Source organism: Macrotis lagotis, chromosome X (genome assembly GCF_037893015.1).
Source record: "Macrotis lagotis isolate mMagLag1 chromosome X, bilby.v1.9.chrom.fasta, whole genome shotgun sequence".
Classification (NCBI taxonomy): Eukaryota; Metazoa; Chordata; class Mammalia; order Peramelemorphia; family Peramelidae; genus Macrotis; species Macrotis lagotis.
Genome location: NC_133666.1, coordinates 208,801,992 through 208,824,027, shown reverse-complemented (window position 1 = coordinate 208,824,027; position 22,036 = coordinate 208,801,992). Strand labels below are relative to the sequence as shown.

At 33.1% G+C, this 22,036-nt stretch overlaps 1 protein-coding gene across 2 annotated transcripts in view; it reads left to right on the top strand.

Moving 5' to 3' along the window:
* KCNN2 (potassium calcium-activated channel subfamily N member 2) overlaps window positions 1-22,036 on the top strand; it is a 187,324-nt gene that overhangs the window by 131,568 nt on the left and 33,720 nt on the right. For both annotated transcript variants that reach the window (XM_074207696.1, XM_074207695.1), the window contains one exon: window positions 11,994-12,135. In XM_074207696.1, coding sequence (XP_074063797.1) covers window positions 11,994-12,135 — 142 coding nt within the window. The remainder of the gene's footprint in view (window positions 1-11,993; window positions 12,136-22,036) is intronic.

The following is a 22,036-nucleotide window of genomic DNA, read 5'->3' as shown; positions in this document are numbered from 1 at the left end:
TCAAAGGACACTATTTTTGTGTATAATACTAAATTGCTCCCCAAAATGTTTATACCCATTCACAGGTATCTTCCCCCCAACATGCCTTCCTAGGAAGAGAATCTAACATTTTAAAATGGGAGTGGTCAGTAGCTCTTATTACCTTAAATCAGGGCTTTACTCCCTATGAGTACCCAATGTTAAAAATATGACTATTTTCAAAACTAAAAATATAAAATTTTAATAAATATTTATATACACCAACTCTAAGACTTTTTGGAAAGATTTATAGGTCTGACTTAGACACCCACTATGTCCCCCTGCTCTAGCCAACTTACAATTCAGTTGCTTCCTACTTTCATTAAAGTACAGTGCTATAAGCTAAGGCTACTGAATTTGTTAAAAAGCAAACCATATTTCTTGCCTTCAAGGATTTTATATAAGCATCTATAACCCAATGGAATAGGTTATAGAAAGTATACAGAAATATATAACACAAGTGAAAGAAAGATAGGACAATGTGTTAGACATAGTATTCTAGGTAGATTTTAAACATTTTCAGCTTTTTAAAAATGTTCTATTTTTAAAATCCATGCTAATTACCATATAGGTGAAGAAATTTAACTTCTGCCTGCTCTTTTCCAGAAGTGCTGGCTATGGTGAGAAGGGAAATGGTAGGGAACAGAAGAGGGTGGCATTATCAAGAAGCTGTAACATAGTTTTTACTTTGAGTGTTTGGTGCATAATGGAATGATGGTGAGAATTTCCTCCTACTTTTCAACCCTATTTAAATTTGCTTTTTTATTTGTTTAATTTTTCAGTTCACCAGGCACAAGTCTCATATCTTCTATTAAAATTCTTTATGCCTTTGTTACTCTCTTTCTTCTCTTCCTCCTCTTCCTTCGGTCTGTAAACTCTTTAAGTGGTCTGGCCTAGTTTTTGGTCTCTTACTTAGATTCACTACTATGTCAGTAATATGACATTTTGCATTTACTTCTTAATGTGTTTAGAATGTTGCCAGTGATCATGGGCACAGAACATCTACCCCAGTATGGACCTGGAACTATCTTCTGGCTTGTCCCTAAACCAGGACTCTTCAGTACTAGAATACCTGAATGTGTCTTACCCCAAATGTGTGCTTTTGTACTTGACCTTGAACCCACTGAACTTTTTAAAAGAATAGTGTTCTCCACTTGCCTGGTTCTGTGCAGACCCACCCAATGTGGTTATACACAATTCAGTCATACAAACCTCAATACAAAATAGTTTGCCAGTGCCATCTAGAGACTAAAAAACAATTATATTCTCTGCCTTCCAATAGAAAAGCTATTCCTCAAGGCTGATAGTTCCTAAAGTCAAATACTTTTCTATGCCATTATAGAAATTCCCCACCAGCTACAAAGAGTAGCTTTAATTGTCAATTTAAATATTAAATAAAAAAAGATATTTGATCACACTACCAAAAAATTGATAGCAATATGCCTATTTTAGCAATCAAGGGATTATTCTATTCCAAAAGGATATTATACCGTGTTTATTCTGATCTGGCCCTACTTTTTGTAACTCTATTTGAGAGTCTTAGTGACTCTCTCTCTGGGTGCTCAACTAACCATGATTTTAATATAGTATATATAAAATTCATGAACCTGATGATTTTAAGAAGACAATTATATTCCTAGCTATAGAATCTTTTTATTAACATAAATTGACATTTTCAATAGATCAAAAAATATGACTGACTAGAAAACATGTAGCTGACTTCCCCCTTTTTAAAAAAGTCTAATTGTTGCTTGAGGTAAAAACTCTAGGCATTTGCTACTTCCCCTCTCAAACACCTTTACTCAGTTTTTTCTCTAGTTTGCAAAACCTCTTTCCAGTACTCATTGGTCATTTTTACCATGATAAATGAAGAAATATTTTCTAGTATTATAAGATGTATTAACCCTCTTAGTTTTGAAAATTTTAGAAATACTAGAAGGAATAAATTTTATGCTTGTAGAATTGAATAAAGAAAATTGAACCAAATTTGAAGAAAAAAATAACAAGAAAAACATTGACCTGTGTACCAGGATCTGTAATGAAATCCTCCAATAGACTGATATTTAACACTGCTAATTCTACTCTTTTTTTTCTTTATTATTTTCTATATAGTAACCAGCACAAACTCTCTCATTTTTCAAATTAAAAACCAGGGTTTAGAGATTATAAATCTGCCCAAGGTAATTTTTGCTCTAGTAGGTTTTCTGACTTCAAATCCAACCTTCTGAAATATTGATATAATTTTGAATAAAAATACAGAATTCACTGAATAGTTATTTTATAAATTTTCCTGTAACATCATTAGGTTTCTGGTAGCAGGAGCCTCCCTGTTCCTTTTTAGTAATCCCTTCAATGACATCAATAATTCATTTTATTATACTTCTTTAATATTTGAAAAATCCATCTTCACAACACCCCAATGAAATTGACCTCAGTTTTTTTACAAGCATTGAAATTGTTGTACAGAGAGATTAAATGTTATCACTAAATCTTATGCATTATTTGAACCCAGAACTCCTGAATCTTAGATCTGCAACTACTCCACAATGCCTCATGTCCTAAAAATTTGTCATCTGACATCAACTTAAAGAATATGTGGAAAAACCAATTCTATTTTTGCACAGGTCTACTACTTATGTTCTTACTTATGTTAATTCAGTTCATTTGGGGCAACTAGATGATACAGTAGATAGAACACTGACTTTGGAGTCAGGAGGATAGGAATTCAAATCCAGACACTTGACACACTAGCTAGAATCTGGAATCATCCTGATTCATATCTGGCCACTTGGACCCAGATGACTGCAGAGGAGATACTGAGGCTGGGTGAATTAGCACAGCATCACCTCACTCAAATCCAATTTTCATACTTATCATGGCATCTCCTCCCTGATGTTGTGGTCTTCTTTGAAAATGAAAGACAAACATTATCATAATTCAGTTATTTTAGTTATGCTCAAAAACCATCTAACCTTACTATTTTAATATCTTTTTATCTATAATTCCTGTTACTAATTTCAAGTACACAAAATTATTTTCTGAGCAATGTAATATTTTTATTGATTGAAACTAAAAGATGAATTCATTAATCAAAAATATATAATTCTTACTATGAAACAAAGTTGATTTTCCTCTTAAAAGCTGTAAATATATAAATACTAGAAAATGTTTTAGAAGTTTAAGACAAGTTCTTTAAATTTTATTTATAGAGATCTGGGTATGATGCAGGGAATTGGGGGCATAGGAAATATTTTAAATTGAATTACAAATTTTGTAATCTTTTGCACTGTTAAAATACTATCTGTACTGTTAAAACACTTCCTCTTGACTTTCGCTTTTGACCTTGACCATATCTCTCCTGTTAAGTCAAACTAGATGCTAGATTACACTCAGACTCAACAATCATCTTAAGCCACAAGAAAAGGCATATTGGACTTAAAAATCACACATTCTGGGACAGAAAGAGCAGCATGTAGAACTTCATTGTCTTGACCACTCCTTGGATGCCACCATGTACTCTCAGCCTAGGCCACTGGAGAACTATGGCCTCTATTCCATGTGGCTGAACTTGCATTAGTCTAAGCCAGCTCTTATGTTTGTTTCTCCTTTCTCCCTTACCTAAAATCTTGTTCTGCCTGTCTTCAAATTTGGGCCCTCTGCTCCATATAGCCCACCCCACTGGAGTCTCAGCCCAACCAGGTGTCTCATCCCAGCCAGGTCTTCTGGCCTCTCTCCTTTCTTTCCCTCAGGCACTTCACCTAGTTCTATCTTATTCACCCTTTCCTCACTCTGCTTGTCTCTTCAGAAAAAGTTTTAATCTGTAAACTTCACTGGCTTATGAAATAAATCCTGAGCTATTTCAGCTTCAGGGTTGGTAGTGATTCTTCACTTTCACAAGAGCTCTCAAATTGGACCATTGATTTCAAAAGAGTAGGGACCTCCCAGATAAGGGAAATCCCTCTATCAACAAAGGCTCACACCTCTTTAACTCTTAAAATATGGTCTAGATCACTGAGATTAAATAATTTGCCAATGTTCATAAAGCCAGTATGTGTCAGAAGAAGAGCTAGAGTCCAAGTCTTCCTAGCTCCAATGTTAATAATGGTATATAAATGGCAAAATTTTAAATTGGAGATAAACTTATTGAAAGCATTTTGTTCAACTTGTGACCCCATTTGAGAGTTTTCTTGAGAAGGATCTGGAGTGGTTTCCCTGGAGTAGTTTAATAATTCCTTTTCCAGTTCATTTTATATATGAGAAAACAGACAAATGGGGTTGAATGATTTGCCTAGGCTCATATAGTCATAGCTATTCAGTATCTGGGACCAGATTTAGACTCATAAAAATGAGTCTTCCTGACTCTCTATTCACTGTACCACCTAATTGTCCTGTGATAATATTACTTTGCTGATAAATCTCATATTTGTATCTAGTTTCTCAAGAAAAAAATTTAAATTACTATGAACCTTAGTTGAAGATAATCAAAAATATGATTTTTTCCAATTCTAAAATTTTTTTTCCTCAGGAGAATGCTATTATTTCAAATACAAAGAGGATACTTTAATATTAAATGTGAAGCCTCCAAACTTCTAAAAGAATAAATCCTAGTATGTTATTCTAAATTAAGTCCCTATGATTCCTTACCTCTAATATTTAGCACAGTGTTTTAGCACATTCTACCTCTTAACAGATATGTGATGAATCATATTCTAATGTTAAGTTCCATACATCAAAGGTTTCAAACAACCCACAAGACAGCTGAGTACAACCCAAACCATTTATTTAACAAACTAAATAAAAGTCAAGTAAAGGGTGGCTAGGTGGCACAGTGGATAGAGCACCGGCCCTGGAGTTAGGAGTAGCTGAGTTCAAATCCAGCCTCAGACACTTAATAATTGCCTAGCTGTGTGGCCTTGGGCAAGCCACTTAACCCCATTGCCTTGAAAAAAATTAAAAATAAATAAATAAAATAAAAATCAAGTAAAAGCAAGATAATATTCCATTTTAACTAAGTCACAATGGGGTCCCTTGGGATCTTCATCTAATGAATATGCCAGTTCCTATTTTAGTTTAACACTACTGTCCTACATCATGTGTCAATGTCAAATTCCTTATTTTATGAAATGTATGTTTGACAAACAGATCACAAGCTTCATCTCTGTCACAGTCTGTGACTCTGTCTCTCTATGTCTCTCTTTCCTTTCTCTTTCCTCTTTCTCTTTTTCTCTCCTTCCCCCTCTGTTCCTTTCCTTCCCTCCCTCTGACAAAAGCAACAAATAACTTCTTCATTTGCCTTTTTGTTTAAAATGTGAAGGAGCCAGTAAGGGGGAAATTCTATTCTGAATATGATCTCCTTAACAAAAAATTTGGCTGCTAGTTGAAGTGATGAGATCTTGCCTGAATTATTGCAATAGTTTTTCCACTGATTTCCCTATCTCAACTTTTTCCTCACTCCAATTTATCCTCTTCTCAGGTTGTAGCAGGGGAGCTCTAGACATAGCTGTTGTCCATTACTTTTTGGTCAAGTCCTTTGGGGCAGGAAGAGGCTTAGCAGTGCAAAACAGGTCACTCATTCGCAGTGAGTGCTATCTTAGCCACTCTTTGGGAACTGTCCCTGAGGCATGCTGGAGCCAGGTGCTTCCCTCCTCAAGCACCACCCTTGTCCTGGCCATGGGAAAGTTTGAGTGGATTTCTGCCCAGCTCTTCTCTCTCTCCTCTCCTCTCCTCCCTGACCCTCCCCTTTTCCCTTTTAGCTTGACTACTCCTTTCCCAGCTTGTAACTACCAATATGGTCCCAGTTCCATGTGGTTGATCTATGTTGATCTAAGCTACTTACTTTTTTTTTCCTTTTTAAGCATTTTAACCTTTTTAACTTCAATTTCTACTAACCAGTCTGTCCTTTAAGAAACTCACTATTGTGTTGCTTTTTCAAAAATTTAACTTGTGAACTATGAACTTTATGTAGTAACTTGAAAATTTTTGAGCAACCTGTAAATTAAAGTTTATGCCTTTTCTTACTCTCCTGAGTCAAAAATTGGTGCATTCTTCACCCCCCAAAGAAACACCCATAGATCAGTCTTTAAGCCCCCTTTCCTCCCTTCAGCTTGTCAAATGGATTTTTCTAAAGCTTATAGGTGAACACACACACACACACACACACACACACACACACACACATACACACATACACACACAGACAAACAATCTCAAAACACTACTCCCTGTTACATTTCTCCCTATTATTTCCCAGATTAAATATATTTTCCTCTGGTATTTAAAACCTTTTATAATCTTTTTACTTTTCCAGTTTTTTCACACTTTCCTCCCCTGTCTGAACCCTATAATTCAGTCACCTTAATCTTCACTTTTTTCTTTACACACAGCATTACATCTCCTGGTTCTGTACCTTTTCCTAGACATAGTATTCTCTCCCTCCTGTCCAGATTTTTTGAATTTTTTAAAAATTACCTCAAATATTACCCCTTCTACACATGTGGGTACCTTCATTCTGAGATTAGTCTATAAGCATTCAGTCTAATAAGTTTGAGAAAGCCCATTGGTATTCAAATAGAGCTACTTAAATATATACCTTTAAACTCAAATCACTTTGGCTCTCACTGATTGACCATTATAGGTCCCAGTCTAAACTTCACTATCTTGTTGTTTGGGTTTTGATGGTCTCAAGAGTGATTGTAAATAACTGAGTATTCCTATACCAGACTGATTCTTTTGGGAAGTCATACTAAGTCATCTTTTGCCTCAATTTTTCCTAACCTTCAATCACTTAATGTATATTGCCTCAGACAAACTGAGACCTGGAAAAATTTGGTTTAAAAAGGCCAGAGTCAGGGAAGCTAGGTGGTGCAGTGGATAGAGCACTGGCCCTAGAGTCAGGAGGACCTGAGTTCAAATCTAGTCTCAGACACATAAGAATTGCCTAGCTGTGTGACCTTGGGCAAGTCACTTCACTGCCTTGTTAAAAAATTAAAACAAACAAAAAGGCCATACATAGTCTCCTACTGCATCCAGGATCATTACTAGTCATCTTGACCTATGTCTTGCCACTGGGTTTACATGACTCTTTAGAAAAGTTAAGGAGGTTGATGTCTTTGCACTGCTCTATCTCAGTTAAATCCAATTCACTTGCAAAGACTCGGGATGTCAGTTGTCCTCTGCAACAATGAAGGATGAACAGCAACAGCAATAGCAATATATGCTCTAGGAGCTCTATAGGACCAGAGTTTCCCTCTGAGAATGAAGGCTTTATTTTCTTTTCATTTTGGGCTTTATTGATTTGAGTTGAAAAAGGTCTTTGCAAGCATAAAAATAGGTGATAACTAATGAGAACTTTATAAAATGTGTAAAAACTTAATAAATTTGGCTAAAATAAAATAACAGTAATATAGGTTATACATGAAGTTTATTTTTTAAGATTTACAGAACCTCTAGGTGGTAGCCATGATAGAAGATACCACCCAGAGATAAGGGAAAAAGGATGTATTTATGCATGAAGGACAAGGAAATCATTAAATTTCTAATTTCAATTATTTACCATTCTGAGTTATATGATTTTCCAAACATTTATTATTTCTGGGGTTCATTTTTCCCAGTCTAATCATTGCTAGAGATTGCAAAAGTAGCAGGCTGATGTTAGGATTTTAATTTTGCCCCAATTATCACATTTGAGTACAACTTAATTCTGTTCAAATCTGGATTCCATAGTCTCAGAAGAAATCCATAACCTGTTTTTAGATAATTGTTCATTTTTTTATTCTACATTAACTTCCTAAAAGATAAAAGCAACAACCAAATATTTTAAAGATTTTTTAATCCTTATAAAACTTGATCCATTCAAATCATAGTCAAGTTCTAATTATTTGCAAATGTGGCAACACACCATTTTCTTTCTTTTTAAATTTTATTTATTTAAGGCAATGGGATGAAGTGACTTGCCTGGGTTCACACAACTAGGTAATTACTAAGTGTCTGAGCTCACATTTGAACTCTGGCCCTCCTGACTCCAGGGCTGGTACTCTATGGTACACTGTGCCATCTAGCTGCCTCAATATACCATTTCAAGTTACTTCCTATCTTCTATGGTGAGGAACAAAACATGTTCCAAGACTTAAATTATAGAAACCAAAATTTATAATAGGATAGAAGTCTCATATAATTTTAACAAAAATTCTCAATTTTCACAATATATCTTCCTTTTCAAAAAGTTCATTCAACATTTGATCAAAGCTTAGATTTTAATTTGTATAACCTTTAAAATATCTGATCAAAAATATTTTCCAATCAAAACCCAATTACCTTTATGTATGTGTTAGTATGTGTGTACATTTGTATGAGTATAATTTTGCATCCCATTATCTCAAGACAAATTTTTTTCTCACACATTAATCATGGTCCTAGGATAGCAGTTAGTCTGTGCTATAACTTGATCTTCTTTTAGTTCAAAGAGAGAGGGAGAGGAGAAGGAGGGGAGAACAGCTTCCAAAATGAGAATAAGACAAAATAGGCTTCACAGCAGGATAATAATGGGCCTTGAGATCTGACCCAAATCAAAGTTAGAAATAGGAGAATATACTTTCTTCTTTCAAAGTCACAATTTCTGGATAGGGAAACAATCTAGGATATTGTCAATTTGTGAGTTTAAAAGGAAAATCCCAATTTCTCCCATTCCCTGATTGTGAAACAGAGGAGAGGTAAGAGGCTTCCCTAGTAGAGGAGGGAATGAAAAGAGGGAGTAGAATTGGCCAATTAAGACAGAAAGACAGGAAAACAGTACAAACCAGGTAGTAAAAGCTTAGATTTTTCTTTTGCTTTTACCACATAAAAAAGTCAAACAAAAAAACCACATCAGATAACAAAACACATAACAGGAGATACCAGAACTAATTCTCACACTAGAGGGACCAGAAAACAAGAGGGGTATACAGAGGTCAAAACCGAGGAACATTTCACCAAAGGCAAAAATCAATTTACCTATTTTTTGGCAAGACTTCCAGTAAAGGTAAATCCTTGAAAATATTTTGACTTCAACTAAAATAAGAGTTCAAAATAGACAGGAGTTTAAAAGTTTCCATCCAAAGTTATGATTTTCTTCAGGCAATAATTTACCTGACTCAGGTCCTTTGCATGAGGACTTGTCTCAGGTCAAGTCACTGTCCATATCTGAGTCACTAGGCACAATCTGTAAAAACAATGAATTTTGGATAAAACAAAGTAATGTTAATATAGGTTTTACATGAAGTTTATTCTCTAAGATTTACAGAACCTATTTCCATTTTATAAATGACCACCCAGAGAGAAGGGAAGAAGGGTACATTTATACAGATCAGAGAGGGAAATCATTAACTTTTTGGTGGCCAATCAGGTTACGTACTCACAAAAATGTTATCCTTATACATTGTTATCATCTTGTCAAGTATGTTTCAAGCAAGATCTAAGTGAAGGTAACTGGTTATCTCCTTCCCAGTTTAATGTTTAATGGTGGCAGAAACCTATGTGACTTTTACAGAAACAATCATACAAATTTCTTAATTTGTAATCATCTGTCTTCTTGTGATTGTCAGGACAAAAATGGAGAAATAACATTTCAGATTTATAATCCTTATTTATATAATAAGAATCTGACTAGAAATATAAGTTGTAAAACTTATTAACTTTGACAAATGACAAATATACTATGTATATATATATATATATATGCTATGTATATGTCTATTCACTATATATATATATATGTGTGTGTGTAGGGAAATAATTAATGGCCAAATTAGAATATAAACTGTATTTCATAGACTTTTTTCTAAAGTCTTTTTAGATATAATTTAAGGAGGATGATATTGAATCACCAAGTCACTAGGAGACTATCCAAAATTGGGAATATGAATTTTGCCAGACATATTCAGGGGTATTTGCTGAAGACAACAAATATTAAACTTTTAGATGAATACAGGTCAATTGAATCAATAGATTAATCAAGCCAATCCCACTTTAGAGTATTTAATAAGATATTTTTATCAGGTGAGAGCATTGCTGTTAAATCCATCAAAAGCAGGAAGCGGTGAACAAACTAGTTAATTAGTTAGGAAGGATTAGAGCAGGGGTGTCCAACTCCTTTTTTGGGTCACTTTGCCTAATGAAAACCGTCAAGGGCAGCAAACAGAATTCATGAATCCAGTGCAACATATATCCCACAGAACACAACAACAAATCCAAAAGGATCACATGAATGGATCTCTAGGGCACTACGTGTTGAACTCACCTGGATTAGAGTGCTTCAAATCATTGGATAAAATGAAATGATGCTACATAGGAAGTATGTTAAGATTGGCTTCAGAGCCTCAGTAATGCCTTATGGGACTTGTATAAAATAACAAGCCCAGTTATATTCCAGTATTCCATGCAATGACCAGAGAATGACCTTATGAAGTTAAAGGGTCACAGATATAGGTTTCTTATAGTCAACTCAGCAGAGTCCCCAGAACAGTAGTGGCTGGTGTCTGGAGCCTAAGAAAACTAGAAACATTGAGGAAAAGTAGCTTCAGGACTACAAGAAACTGCACAGAAAAAATACACAATGCCTAAGCTGAACTTCAGGAGGATACTACAAAGGTAGAAAAATTCCAATAAACATGAATAGAGATTATCTCTGCCATTGAGCTCTCTAAGATTGAACCTACTTTACCCTGCATTCTATATGCATTTGGTGAATAGTGTGCCACACAGTTTTGAGGAGAATGTTTTATATTAACTGTTCTAATTATAATAGCTTAGTAATGACCTATTTCTCAAAGCTAATTAAGTATGGTTGGCTAAGTGATTACAACTCATAATCATTGGAGCAAGTACAATAGTATTAGAAAATCTCTCCCAAACCCCCAAGGAGGGGGTTAATAACCAAAGAATAAAAGAAACTTTTCCAACGAGCTATATTGAGCTGAAATTGAAGGAAAATAGATTCTACATGGCAAAGGAGCAAAGTACTGTACATTTCAAGATACAGGCAACAGTTTGTACAAATTAATGGAGATGGAAGATAGATCAAATTCAGGGTACAACATGAAAATTAAGTTTTACTAGAAAGTGAAGTCTATAAGCAAAATATGAGCATGGATATTCCTTCTCTCCAAACATGTGGTATTTGAAAGTGGCTTACATTTATTTTTTTTCTTCAGAACTCCATCTCATACATTACAGTATATTGTCCTTGTAGAGCAACTGACCCATAAATAGTTGACATCACAATTAAGCATTACATAATTCTGGTTATAGATCTCAACAATGACAGAGTTAGGTAGAAATTAATATCCTAAGTGCAAGACAAATTATTGTTCTAGATTCTCCTCTCTGTTTAATTAATTAAATGGAATGAATATGATATAAATTAGATCAAATGTTGATTTTAATTCCTATGTCAATCAATTACTTGACTACATCACAGGAAAACATGCTTCATTGTCTTGCAAATGTATACCCCAGAATGTATATCCTGGAAGTAGAACAAACCCTTTACTGGAATCATAAGCTCAAAATTGAGTTTGTGAGCCAACCATGAATAATATGAGAAGTTAACAATTGATACCAGCAATTGTCTAAAAGGTTAGAGGCCAATGTTCTCAAACTCAAATTGTATGTTTGCCTATAATACTAATCTATTTATGCTACTACTTTATAGATCTTCGGTTTTTTTCACAAGGATATGTTAATCATTTTGATCTTTCTCCACATATTCATCTTAATAAAGACAGGAAGTTTATATAATATAATGTGGACAATATTTCTGTAAGCAATTTGTAATTCACTTCTCATTTAACCACCCCCTAACCTTCTCGCATTTCATAAAAGAATACAATAACTTAGGGAGTAAATTTTAAAAAATAATTTTAAGGCAAGTACAAATTGCCCTCAGCTGCCCAATGTTTAGATTGGTTAGCTGATAAAGGTTTTCTTTTCTTTTTTTTCAGGTACCATGATCAACAAGATGTCACTAGCAACTTTCTTGGAGCAATGTGGTTGATTTCAATAACTTTTCTCTCCATTGGTTATGGTGACATGGTACCTAATACATATTGTGGAAAAGGAGTCTGTTTACTTACTGGAATTATGGTAAGTGACACTTCCCTCTCTCCACCTCCTTCAAACTCTATTTTAATTCAATTCTGATAAGAAGATATTTAGGCTGTTCTACCTATGGGCCAAGTCACTTCAAACTAATTTTCTAGTTTTTCATAACAGAAAACTAAAAAATGGTTTTCATTTTTGCCCTTTTCACCTTTTTCATTTTCAATTCTTTACTTCATGGAGTTCCACGTAAAACATATTTTAAACATTATCTGCCTCAGTATATACATTGTCAGTTTTTTAGGACCAGAACACATTATGGTTACCTGATAAGTTATTAGTTTATAACAGTTAAAAAGAAAATTTCAAGGATAAAATTTTAAGTACTCCTAGTTTATACAGCTGTTGTGCTAACATAGGATGTTATATGGAACAATATCTTAGTTGACTGATAGCTCTTATTTAAATTTGTAAATACATAGAGCATTTAATGCTTTGCAATGTTTATTTTTAGGTGTCTAGAGTAAAGCAGATGGTCTCCAAATTCATTTTAAATTGATTTTTGTGAAGTTGATTTTAGTGTGTATCATCATCATAAACATTTTTTCCCTTGGTAGGTAATTAGGTATAATGTTGAATGGAAATTTTGGATTCCTTAAACTCTGGGAATGATGGAGTGATTTGTTATTTGGGCTTTTGAAGTCAAACATAGTAATATGGCAGGCATGCCTCACTCTGAACTAGGAATGTTCCTTTTCTTATTTCAGGGTTAGTGTACAGACAAAAGACCTAGTTTTCTAAAAAGACCAACCTCACACATAGCCTACAACCTAGATTTTGCCTATTGTGACACCTAACAATTGTGGAGTATACCTTCTTTGACATAGCTGTGCATTTTTATACTGAGATCAAACACCATCCCATTAGCCACAAAAATATAGCTACAATCAAATATAAGATTACCAATGGCAACTCAGTGGCAAAATTACTAGTCTGAGTTATAAAATATATGTAATTTCTGTAATAATTTATTCTTATTTGCATAATATAAATCCAAGTACTTTCAGAATTGTGGGAAAAATTATCATGTTTGATTTACATAGCAGTTTATTTCTTATATTGTATATTTGACATGGTGTTATTTCCTTTATTTTCTATATAGAGAATGATGTGATAATGTTGATAATAATATCATTTACATAAAAGTTTTCCTAGAAAGTCTCATAACAAGATAATATTTATTAAAATATCTCACAATTATAGAATATTTTCTACCAGTCTTCTAATTAGAAGCTTCCTTTGAGGCCTTTATGGAAAAGTTTTCCTTCATCTCTAGTCTTAAATCTTATCTGAGTATGGGCTAATATACAGTGACATCTATATTGTTGGATAAAACTCTAAGGTTATTTTTTCTTGCATGACTAATAGCTGTACATTTATCTTTCCTTGATTTTTCTTTATTCTGAATCCTATTGTCCTTCACCAATTTCCTTTCTTAACATCACAGACTTTTGATTTTGACATAGTTGGTTCCAATGACAAGTTTCATCGTAGAATGTGAACTTTTAAATTTGAAATCTATGGTTGTCATCATGTAAATTTTTATTTAATGCTTGTCATATGTGTAGTGTAGAATAATAAATTTCAATTAAATAATATAAACTAAGGGAAACATTAAATAAAAATGAAATTTATGAAAATGAAAACAATGCAGTTACTACTCTCTAAATTTGTATTCTCAAATATCATTTTCAGGCTGACATAAATTAACCTCAATTTCCTATCTATTATCCTTTTTAAAGACTTTTGTCACACTACTTATCAGAAGAACTTGTTTATAGAAGATTCCACTCATCTTTTATGAAAAAAATGCAATTATATTACATGGATTCATTAGACTATTTCTATACAGTTGGCTAAATGAATTCATCTGATACTGGGCCACAAGATTGAGTTTTCAGGGAAGTGAGCTTAGGATGATATTCATTCATTCCATTCAATAAGCTAGTTTCTATATGTTATGTGTGTATTCCATGTGATGTCTCCATGAATTTGGACAAAGAATGGATATTGTTCTCTAAAAGATTGCTATGATATTTGCCTGGATGATACAAAGTCAATCCATCTTTAAGGGCCACTCAGAATAACTTTTAATCACCAATAGTGATAGGAGCCACCTGCCACCATACAAGCTAGGTTTTTCTTAATAGCTCATGCTTTAAGCCTAAAAATAAACATGAGTACCTGCAGGTTTCTCTCTCTCTCTCTCTCTCTCTCTCTCTCTCTCTCTCTCTCTCTCTCTCTCTCTCTCTCTCTCTCTCTCTCGATTAGCTGGTAGGAAATAATGGCTATCTCAGGCAAGGAATGTGAATCAAATGAAGCAGTCCTCAGTGACTTTCTTTGTGGAATACCCTCTGCTATGACTAACTAAATCAGTGACCTTTAATTAAGTTGAATGATCCACAAACTTAACATTTTGTTCCTATATCAAACCTAAACTACCAGAGAACTTGATCTGAGGTAAGCCCTGCCCAGACCAAGACAAAGTATAGCAGAACCATCACATTTTAATTCTTCATTGTCTCTCAAGACAATATCCACAAGTCTGAAATATTTTTCCTCATTTGATTTCTTTTGAATTAATACAATCAAGACATGATTTGTTTTTATTTCAAGTTATTGATTTAATTTATTCAGAAGTAGAATTCCATTCTTTGGTTGTTTGCTTTCTTATGACTGGATTTCCCTATTCACTCAGACTGGAAATTCATTAGACATTTATGGTCCTGATCCTTGGCCTGATCCCGTTCATTGATTGTCCCAGAGACTGAGTTATTGTCATCTGAACTAGTTCATCAACACAGCCCTAGTGACCCTTGGCTCCCATGCCACACCATATTGGTCTAAGCCTTAAAATAGATACCCTTTTGTCTTTTGTCAAACTTCATCTTAGAATTCCTGATGAACCAGCCTCATTCTTCCCTAGCCTCAAGGGATGTCTAGCCTACCATGTCTTTTCAAATAAGCTCATCCTTTACCTCCCTTCTGCAATTTTGTGAATATGTGCTAATCATAAGACAAAAGAATTGTCACTGAATTACATCTTGCATTATTTCTATGAAAAGGATGAAAATATGTTCATCCTCATCTTTTAGTATTAAGTTGCATTTTCATTAGAATTGTCTCATTGTCATGTGAGTTTGTATGTTAGAGATATGGGAAAGAAGTTTGATATTATGCTAATGTATTTGTGATCTCTACAGTTTTGTAACAATGTAATTCTTTCTTTGTTTATCCCTAATAGGGCTCACACATTTTAATAACAGAACACATTAGGACATCATTATAAAAATGTTCTTTCCATAAAGTTGTCTTAATTATTTCATACCAAATAATAATAATAACTATTAGCATTTTAATAGAAAACTTTAGCTATAAATAGGGTTATTTTTAGTTTTTAAATAGAGAACATTTTTAGGTTTTTTAACAAGATAGTGGGGTTAAAGTGACTTGCCCAAGACCACACAGCTAGGTAATTATTATGTGTCTGAGACCAGATTTGAACTTAGGTACTCCTGACTCCAGGGCCAGTGCTCTATCTGCTGCACCACCTAGCTGCCCGAGAGAAATAGTTTCTACAGAAATATTTAATCATATTTTAGAGAGAGTGAGAATGCAAGTCATTTTCTTTACTTCAGAGACTTTACAACTTATTAGATAATGTCAGCAAATTACTTAAACAGGGTAGATAATAATATCAGTAAGAAACAAAATATTATAGGTAAGTTGACTACTCACTATAATTTGCTTTTAAGCTCATCTATTTTGTTTCTCCTGTACTGGTAGAGTATGGCTTGTTTTTATTGAGTAACTATTCTAATACCATACTGATGCTACTCTTTGAAGAAATATGATTGATGATAGAAACACAAATGTCAATGATATTTTAATTAAAAATTTGAGAAATCTCATTTATTTTATTATTATTATATAATTTCTAATATAAAATGTATCTATTATATGTTTGATATCTTATTATCCCATATATAATATATAACTTGACTTTTTTAGATAATGTATTCTAATAAATTCTTGATAATAACAACAGCAATAGTCTTAGAATAACAGTAAAGATATTATCGAAGAATTAGAATTAGAAATATATGACAGAGGAAAAAAAATGGTCACATGGCAAGATTGAGGTTTAATAGGTAGATGTCCAGTATCAGCAGTATGCTAAAGAGAAAGTGAAGATAACTTCCAGCATGTTAGATAGACCCTTATGGAAAACTTATAGTAGATTGTGAATAAGAGCCATACAAGATAGGCAAGCATAAATGAGTTAAGATTTACAGCATTAGAGGGAAGTCCCAAACTGATGAAATCAAAGATCCATATAGTATGTGAATATTTATACTCAACTGTGTTATAAATAATATATCCTTAGTAATTAGATATTTATTTTGTAAGTATAATCTGAGAATCATTACTTTTTTTTCCTTCTCTATCTCCTTGTAATGTTACTGCCCTGTATATCAACTTGTCATTCTTGTGACTACCTGATCCAAGATTCCTTTCTCTGGCTGTCACTCCTTTATATATGTTGTATCTCTCTGTTAGAATGCAAATTCCTCAAAATCAGGTACTCTCTTACTTTTTTGCATTTGTAAACTCATTTAGAGAGTACCTGACACATTGCAAGCACTTAATAAATGATTTTTCATTTATTCATTTTTGATTGATTAGATTCCCAATGAATGTTTCACATATATTAGTTTTAGTATCTAAACTCTCTTTAAAAAAAAGATACAACTTTCTAATTTCATTTTGAACTTAGGTCACATTATAGCATTTCACTAGGTAACTTGGCAGTAAATAACGAGCCTGGCCTGGAGTCAGAAAGACTCATCTTCCTGGGTTCAAATTGGGCCTCAGGCACTACTAGCTATGTGACCATGGGCAATTTACTTAACCCTATTTGCCTTAGTTTCTTATCTGTAAAATGAGCTGGAGAAGGAAATGGCAAACCACTCTAAGTCTGCCAAGAAACCCCAAAAGGTGTCACAAAGAATAGGACATAACTGAATAACAACAACAAAACATCATACATTTTTAAAATTAATTGAAAAATTTAATTTAAATATGATATCTCTTGTTTTAAGTATATTCATTTGGTAAAAGGAAACAGAAAGTTCTTGCCTGAGAATATTCTAGTAATTAATACAATTCTTTTAACATCTGAAGTAAACATATAAATATAAATAATTATTTCTTAATGAAAGGCAGCATACAGTTGCAAATAGTCAAATTACCCTTGGAGTTAGAAAAATATGGGTTCAAGTGTGTCAAATTGTTTCTGATAACTGCTAGTTCAGTTACACTCAGAAGATTACATAATCTTTCAGTGTCCTAGGCAACCTGGTGAGACTAGGTTGTAGAATAGTCCTGCATTGGTAGAGAAAGTTGCATGATTGATCAACTGGTATATTTGGTTCTCTATACTAGTGAATTCATAGATCTGGGTCAAAAAAATGAGAGAAGAAATTATCTCAAAAAAACTACAAATAGATGATTCTATAACCTCTAAGGATGTAAAAACAGATAGATTAGATTATTGTCAGGTTTTTGAATTAGAATAAAATAGATCCTTAGTATTACATTTCCAAATTCTCCCTTCACTCTAAATGTTTACAGCATCTCAATTTTAGTAATATTATGATTCTGAATAATAACACCTAATATTTATGTATCAGTTGAAGATTATCTCATTTCATTCTATGACATTATTATGAGGTAGGAGCTTTATCTTATGGATAAAATGGGGACTGGGGTAAGGGGATTAAGTGATTTTGTTCAGTCTTTATTAGTAATTCATGCTTGAATTAGTATTGGAACCCTATTTGGTGATAACAAATTCATTGCTCTATCCGCTATGCCATGCAGTTTGTGAATTAAAATAAAAATCACAGAGTGATTCAGGTCAATGTAAAAGATAATAATTTCCCACTCCATCTTTATTAACCATACAAGTTACAATAAATTAATGCTTATATTTTAAAATGCAGTGAGAAGAGGGGGAGGTAAATGGCTAATGTAAAAAATATGTATTTTTAAAGCTGTTTGTGGTCCTGCTCAGGATTAAATGTTCCATATTTTAAGCCATTACCTCTGTTTTATGTTTAAGTAAACAAGAAAACTGTTTCGAACAGGATCTTTTTTAATCTTTTATAGACTGCTTGTTATCAAAGATCTTTGAACATCAAATAAAGTTCTAAAGGAGTATTTTACTGTTTGGTTCTTTGATGGATATTCATCTAATCTTACCAACAAAAGGGCCAAATAAGTAGAACCTATCTTTAAATTCTTACAACAATTTCTATTTTGTGCAGAGCAGCAGGAGGGAATGGGCCTTTTCAGTCATAAGGCTAAATTTCCCATCAGTGCCCTAAATGGATCTTCACTTCTCCCCTCAGTGGATCCCAAGAAAAATTCATAAGAAATGTGTCTGCTGCTTTCTTCGGGGTACAGGCAAGTATAGCTGGAAGTTTTTGTGACTTTCCAGCACTCCTTGATTCCACTCCTCAACTAGTATCCCTGGTTGGCACTGTAATATCTCATTCATAATAATTCTATAAGCAAAATTATCAAATAAAGTTGATAACTAGGTTTAAGAAAACAGTAGAAGAATTGACATAGAATAATTATTGAAATAAGATCTGAATCCCTCACTGAACTTAATCATTTAGTTACTGTATTATATTGCGTACTTTACATTAGAAACATAACTTCTTTATAATAAGCAAAAGCAAAATCAACATTCATTCTGTTAAAAACTATCTAGATTCACAAATTGAAGATTCTGGAAACAGCACATCTCTCACAAAGGAAAATTATTTTTGAAGTTCTCTGAGTGTGGTTCAACTTAGTAAATTTAGTGACCTTTAACAGATCTCCCACCATCTATAATATTGATTACTTACCTATAAGAATATCTGCTATACTATTTTAGGACGAAGTTTAATTTTTAAAAAATGATTTTAATTCAAGAATGAATGGCTTGAACAATAAACAGAAAGAATACAACTTAAAAATTAAGTTATTTAAATTCAGGGAAGATTTTTTTTTAAAAATTCCTATCTCCTAATAGCTTTTCTTGTTACATGGTAAATGCTTGTGAATTGAAAATAAATTTGATTTTGAAATTGCTAATTTGATTATTTGTAGGCATGATGATGGCTAAATTATTATTTGTTTCATTTCAGTAAACAAAATTCTCTTAATTATCTGTAAAACTTAATTAAAAAATTAACCAAAATAATTCAATAATCTAGGGATCTGTGGCAACGTTTGCATAGGTATTCCTTTTGCCAACACAAACCACCTTTGAAATTATACTACTGATCTTTTAGCATTGTTGTGGTCAAAACTTAGCAATTTTGGTCCTCTAAAAATAGAAGTGTCATCTCTTGTTGTGGCCATACCTGATGCCTTTCTGACGTGGTAGGATCTATCAAAGATGGGTGATCTCAAGCCCAATCTGCAAAGATGAACATTGCAATAGGAATTTGGTGGGGAAAATAAATATTTTGAGGGTTAATGAAATTTGGGTGCTTAGGGGCAAAGCTAGTTTTATAATACTAAAGGCTAACTAAATGGAAAACATGGTTTTTAAATACAAATACATCAGCCAGGATACTTTTCATTGAAATGTATCACTGACAGTCAATGAATTTTGTTAGAAAAATTCACAGATTGGAAGTTGGAAGAAACTTGACAGTCAACAAGCCAAACCCACAAATGAAAATACCAGAAGGAAATTATTGTATACCCCTCAAATGTTTTGAATAGTTTGACCTCCACCAGTTCCTTTAACAACTCTTCTTATCACTTTGACTCAAGGTCCTTCGTCACCTTGGTTTTCTACTTCAAGATGCTTTCCAGCTTAGCAATGCACTTTTTACGCTTTAGTACCTAGAATACCATACTCTAGATGCAGTTTGACCAGGGATTATATATGTATGAGTATGTGCATGTGTATATGTATGTAAGTATGCATACATATATGTGTGTGTATATATATATGTATATATATTTATATATAAATGGAAAGGGGGGCTTATTTCACACCCTTAACTCCCAGATCTTTTCTAGTTGAACCATCCAAGAACAATCTCTTTTTTATATCTAATTGATGTTTTATACTCAAATATACAACTTTGCATTTATTACTACTGAATTTTATTTTTATTAAATACACCCTAATATCAACATCTTTACAGATCCTGACTTTGTGCTATTCTTATGCTTTTAGATAGGCTTCTCAGTTTTGTGTCATCTGTAAATTTTATAGGAATGTCATCTATTCTTATATCCAAGATTTTAATGAAAATAGAAAAAAAGGTTAAGGATAAATCCTTAAGGTACTCTATTAGAGACCTACTACCAAGTTCATACAGAAGCTAGGTGATTCAATGGATTGAGTGCTGGACCTGGAGTCAAGAAGACCTAAGTTCACATCTGGTCTCAGACTTACTGTGTGACCCTGGACAATTGGTGTAATCCTGCTTGCTTCAGTATCTGAAAAATAAGTGGGAAAAAGAAATGGCAACCACTAGTATTTTGGCCAAGAAAACTCCAAATGAGGTCACAAAGAGTCAGACATGAGTGAAGCAAATGATCAACAAAAACCAAGTTAACCAAGTTAACACTGAATCATCATTATCTACTCTTTGCGTACAGTCAACAAATTCTATATAATTCTGCTATCATCTAGACCACATTTTGATATTTTCTATAAGCATATCATGAAATACTTTATGAAATGCTTTGCTGAAATCTTTATAGCATCCTAAAAATTTACTTAGAGCTCATTATTTCTGCCACACTTTTTATTGCTTTTCCCATAAATTTTATCAAGTAGTGGATCCTTTCCCCTCAAATGGGTTCTATGCACTTATCAAATGCCATGCTATTTTCAGTTGCTTCTAGATTTCATTTCAATATCTTCTTCCCTGATTAACTTTTCACTTTTTAACTAATTACCAAATAGAGAGTATTGATAGATCACCTTTCTTGCTAGGGTTTTTTTTTTTAACTCTCATTATTTCCTTGGGATTCTTGACCATTTATTGCTATAGGTGAGATAGGGTTAGAATTAGAATCAATAAACATCAAATACCTGCTTAGCAAAGCCTCAGTACAAAGGACTAGATATACAAAGAAAGGCATAAAATAGTCCCTGCTCTCAAGGAGCTCACGATCTACTGAGCAAAGACAACACATAGAAAGGAGCTGAAAATCACGTGTAGGAAGAGGTGATGAAATTCTGAGAGGTAATCTCCAATGCCCACTTTCCAACTTCATCAGACAGAAGAAGAAAGAGACTCCAGTGCTAGGAGGTGCTGAGGGGGAATGAGTTTCATAGTTTATTTCATCTTGCACAGTGAAACGTTTTGGAAGATTATTTAGTTTACAAAAGCAACTCAGGAGGAAATGATGTATCTTATTCATTTTCTCCTAATTATACAAAGAAATCTTTTAGTGTTGACTGATTGGATAGATTAATTTATATAATATTGACTTATATTGGCAGGGTCCAATCATGAGCAAATATTATTTCTCCAATTGTTTCTTTTATTTCTTTAATTATTCTTCATATGTCATACCATTCCTGTATCTGTTTTGATCAATGAACCCAAGATATTTTAAACATTTTTAGTTATTTTTGAATATAATTTATCTAGCTCTTCTCATAGGAATATATGGAAATTATAATTTCTGTGGGCTTGTTTTATTTGATTCTACTTTGCTCACTGTTTCCTTTTTTAAGTTTTTAAAGTAGAAGATCATATCTTCTGCAAAATAAAAATTTTTATCTGCTCTTTTATTTTGTAAATTTCCTAAATTCTTGTTTTATTGCTAAAGCTAATAAGATTATGATAGTTAT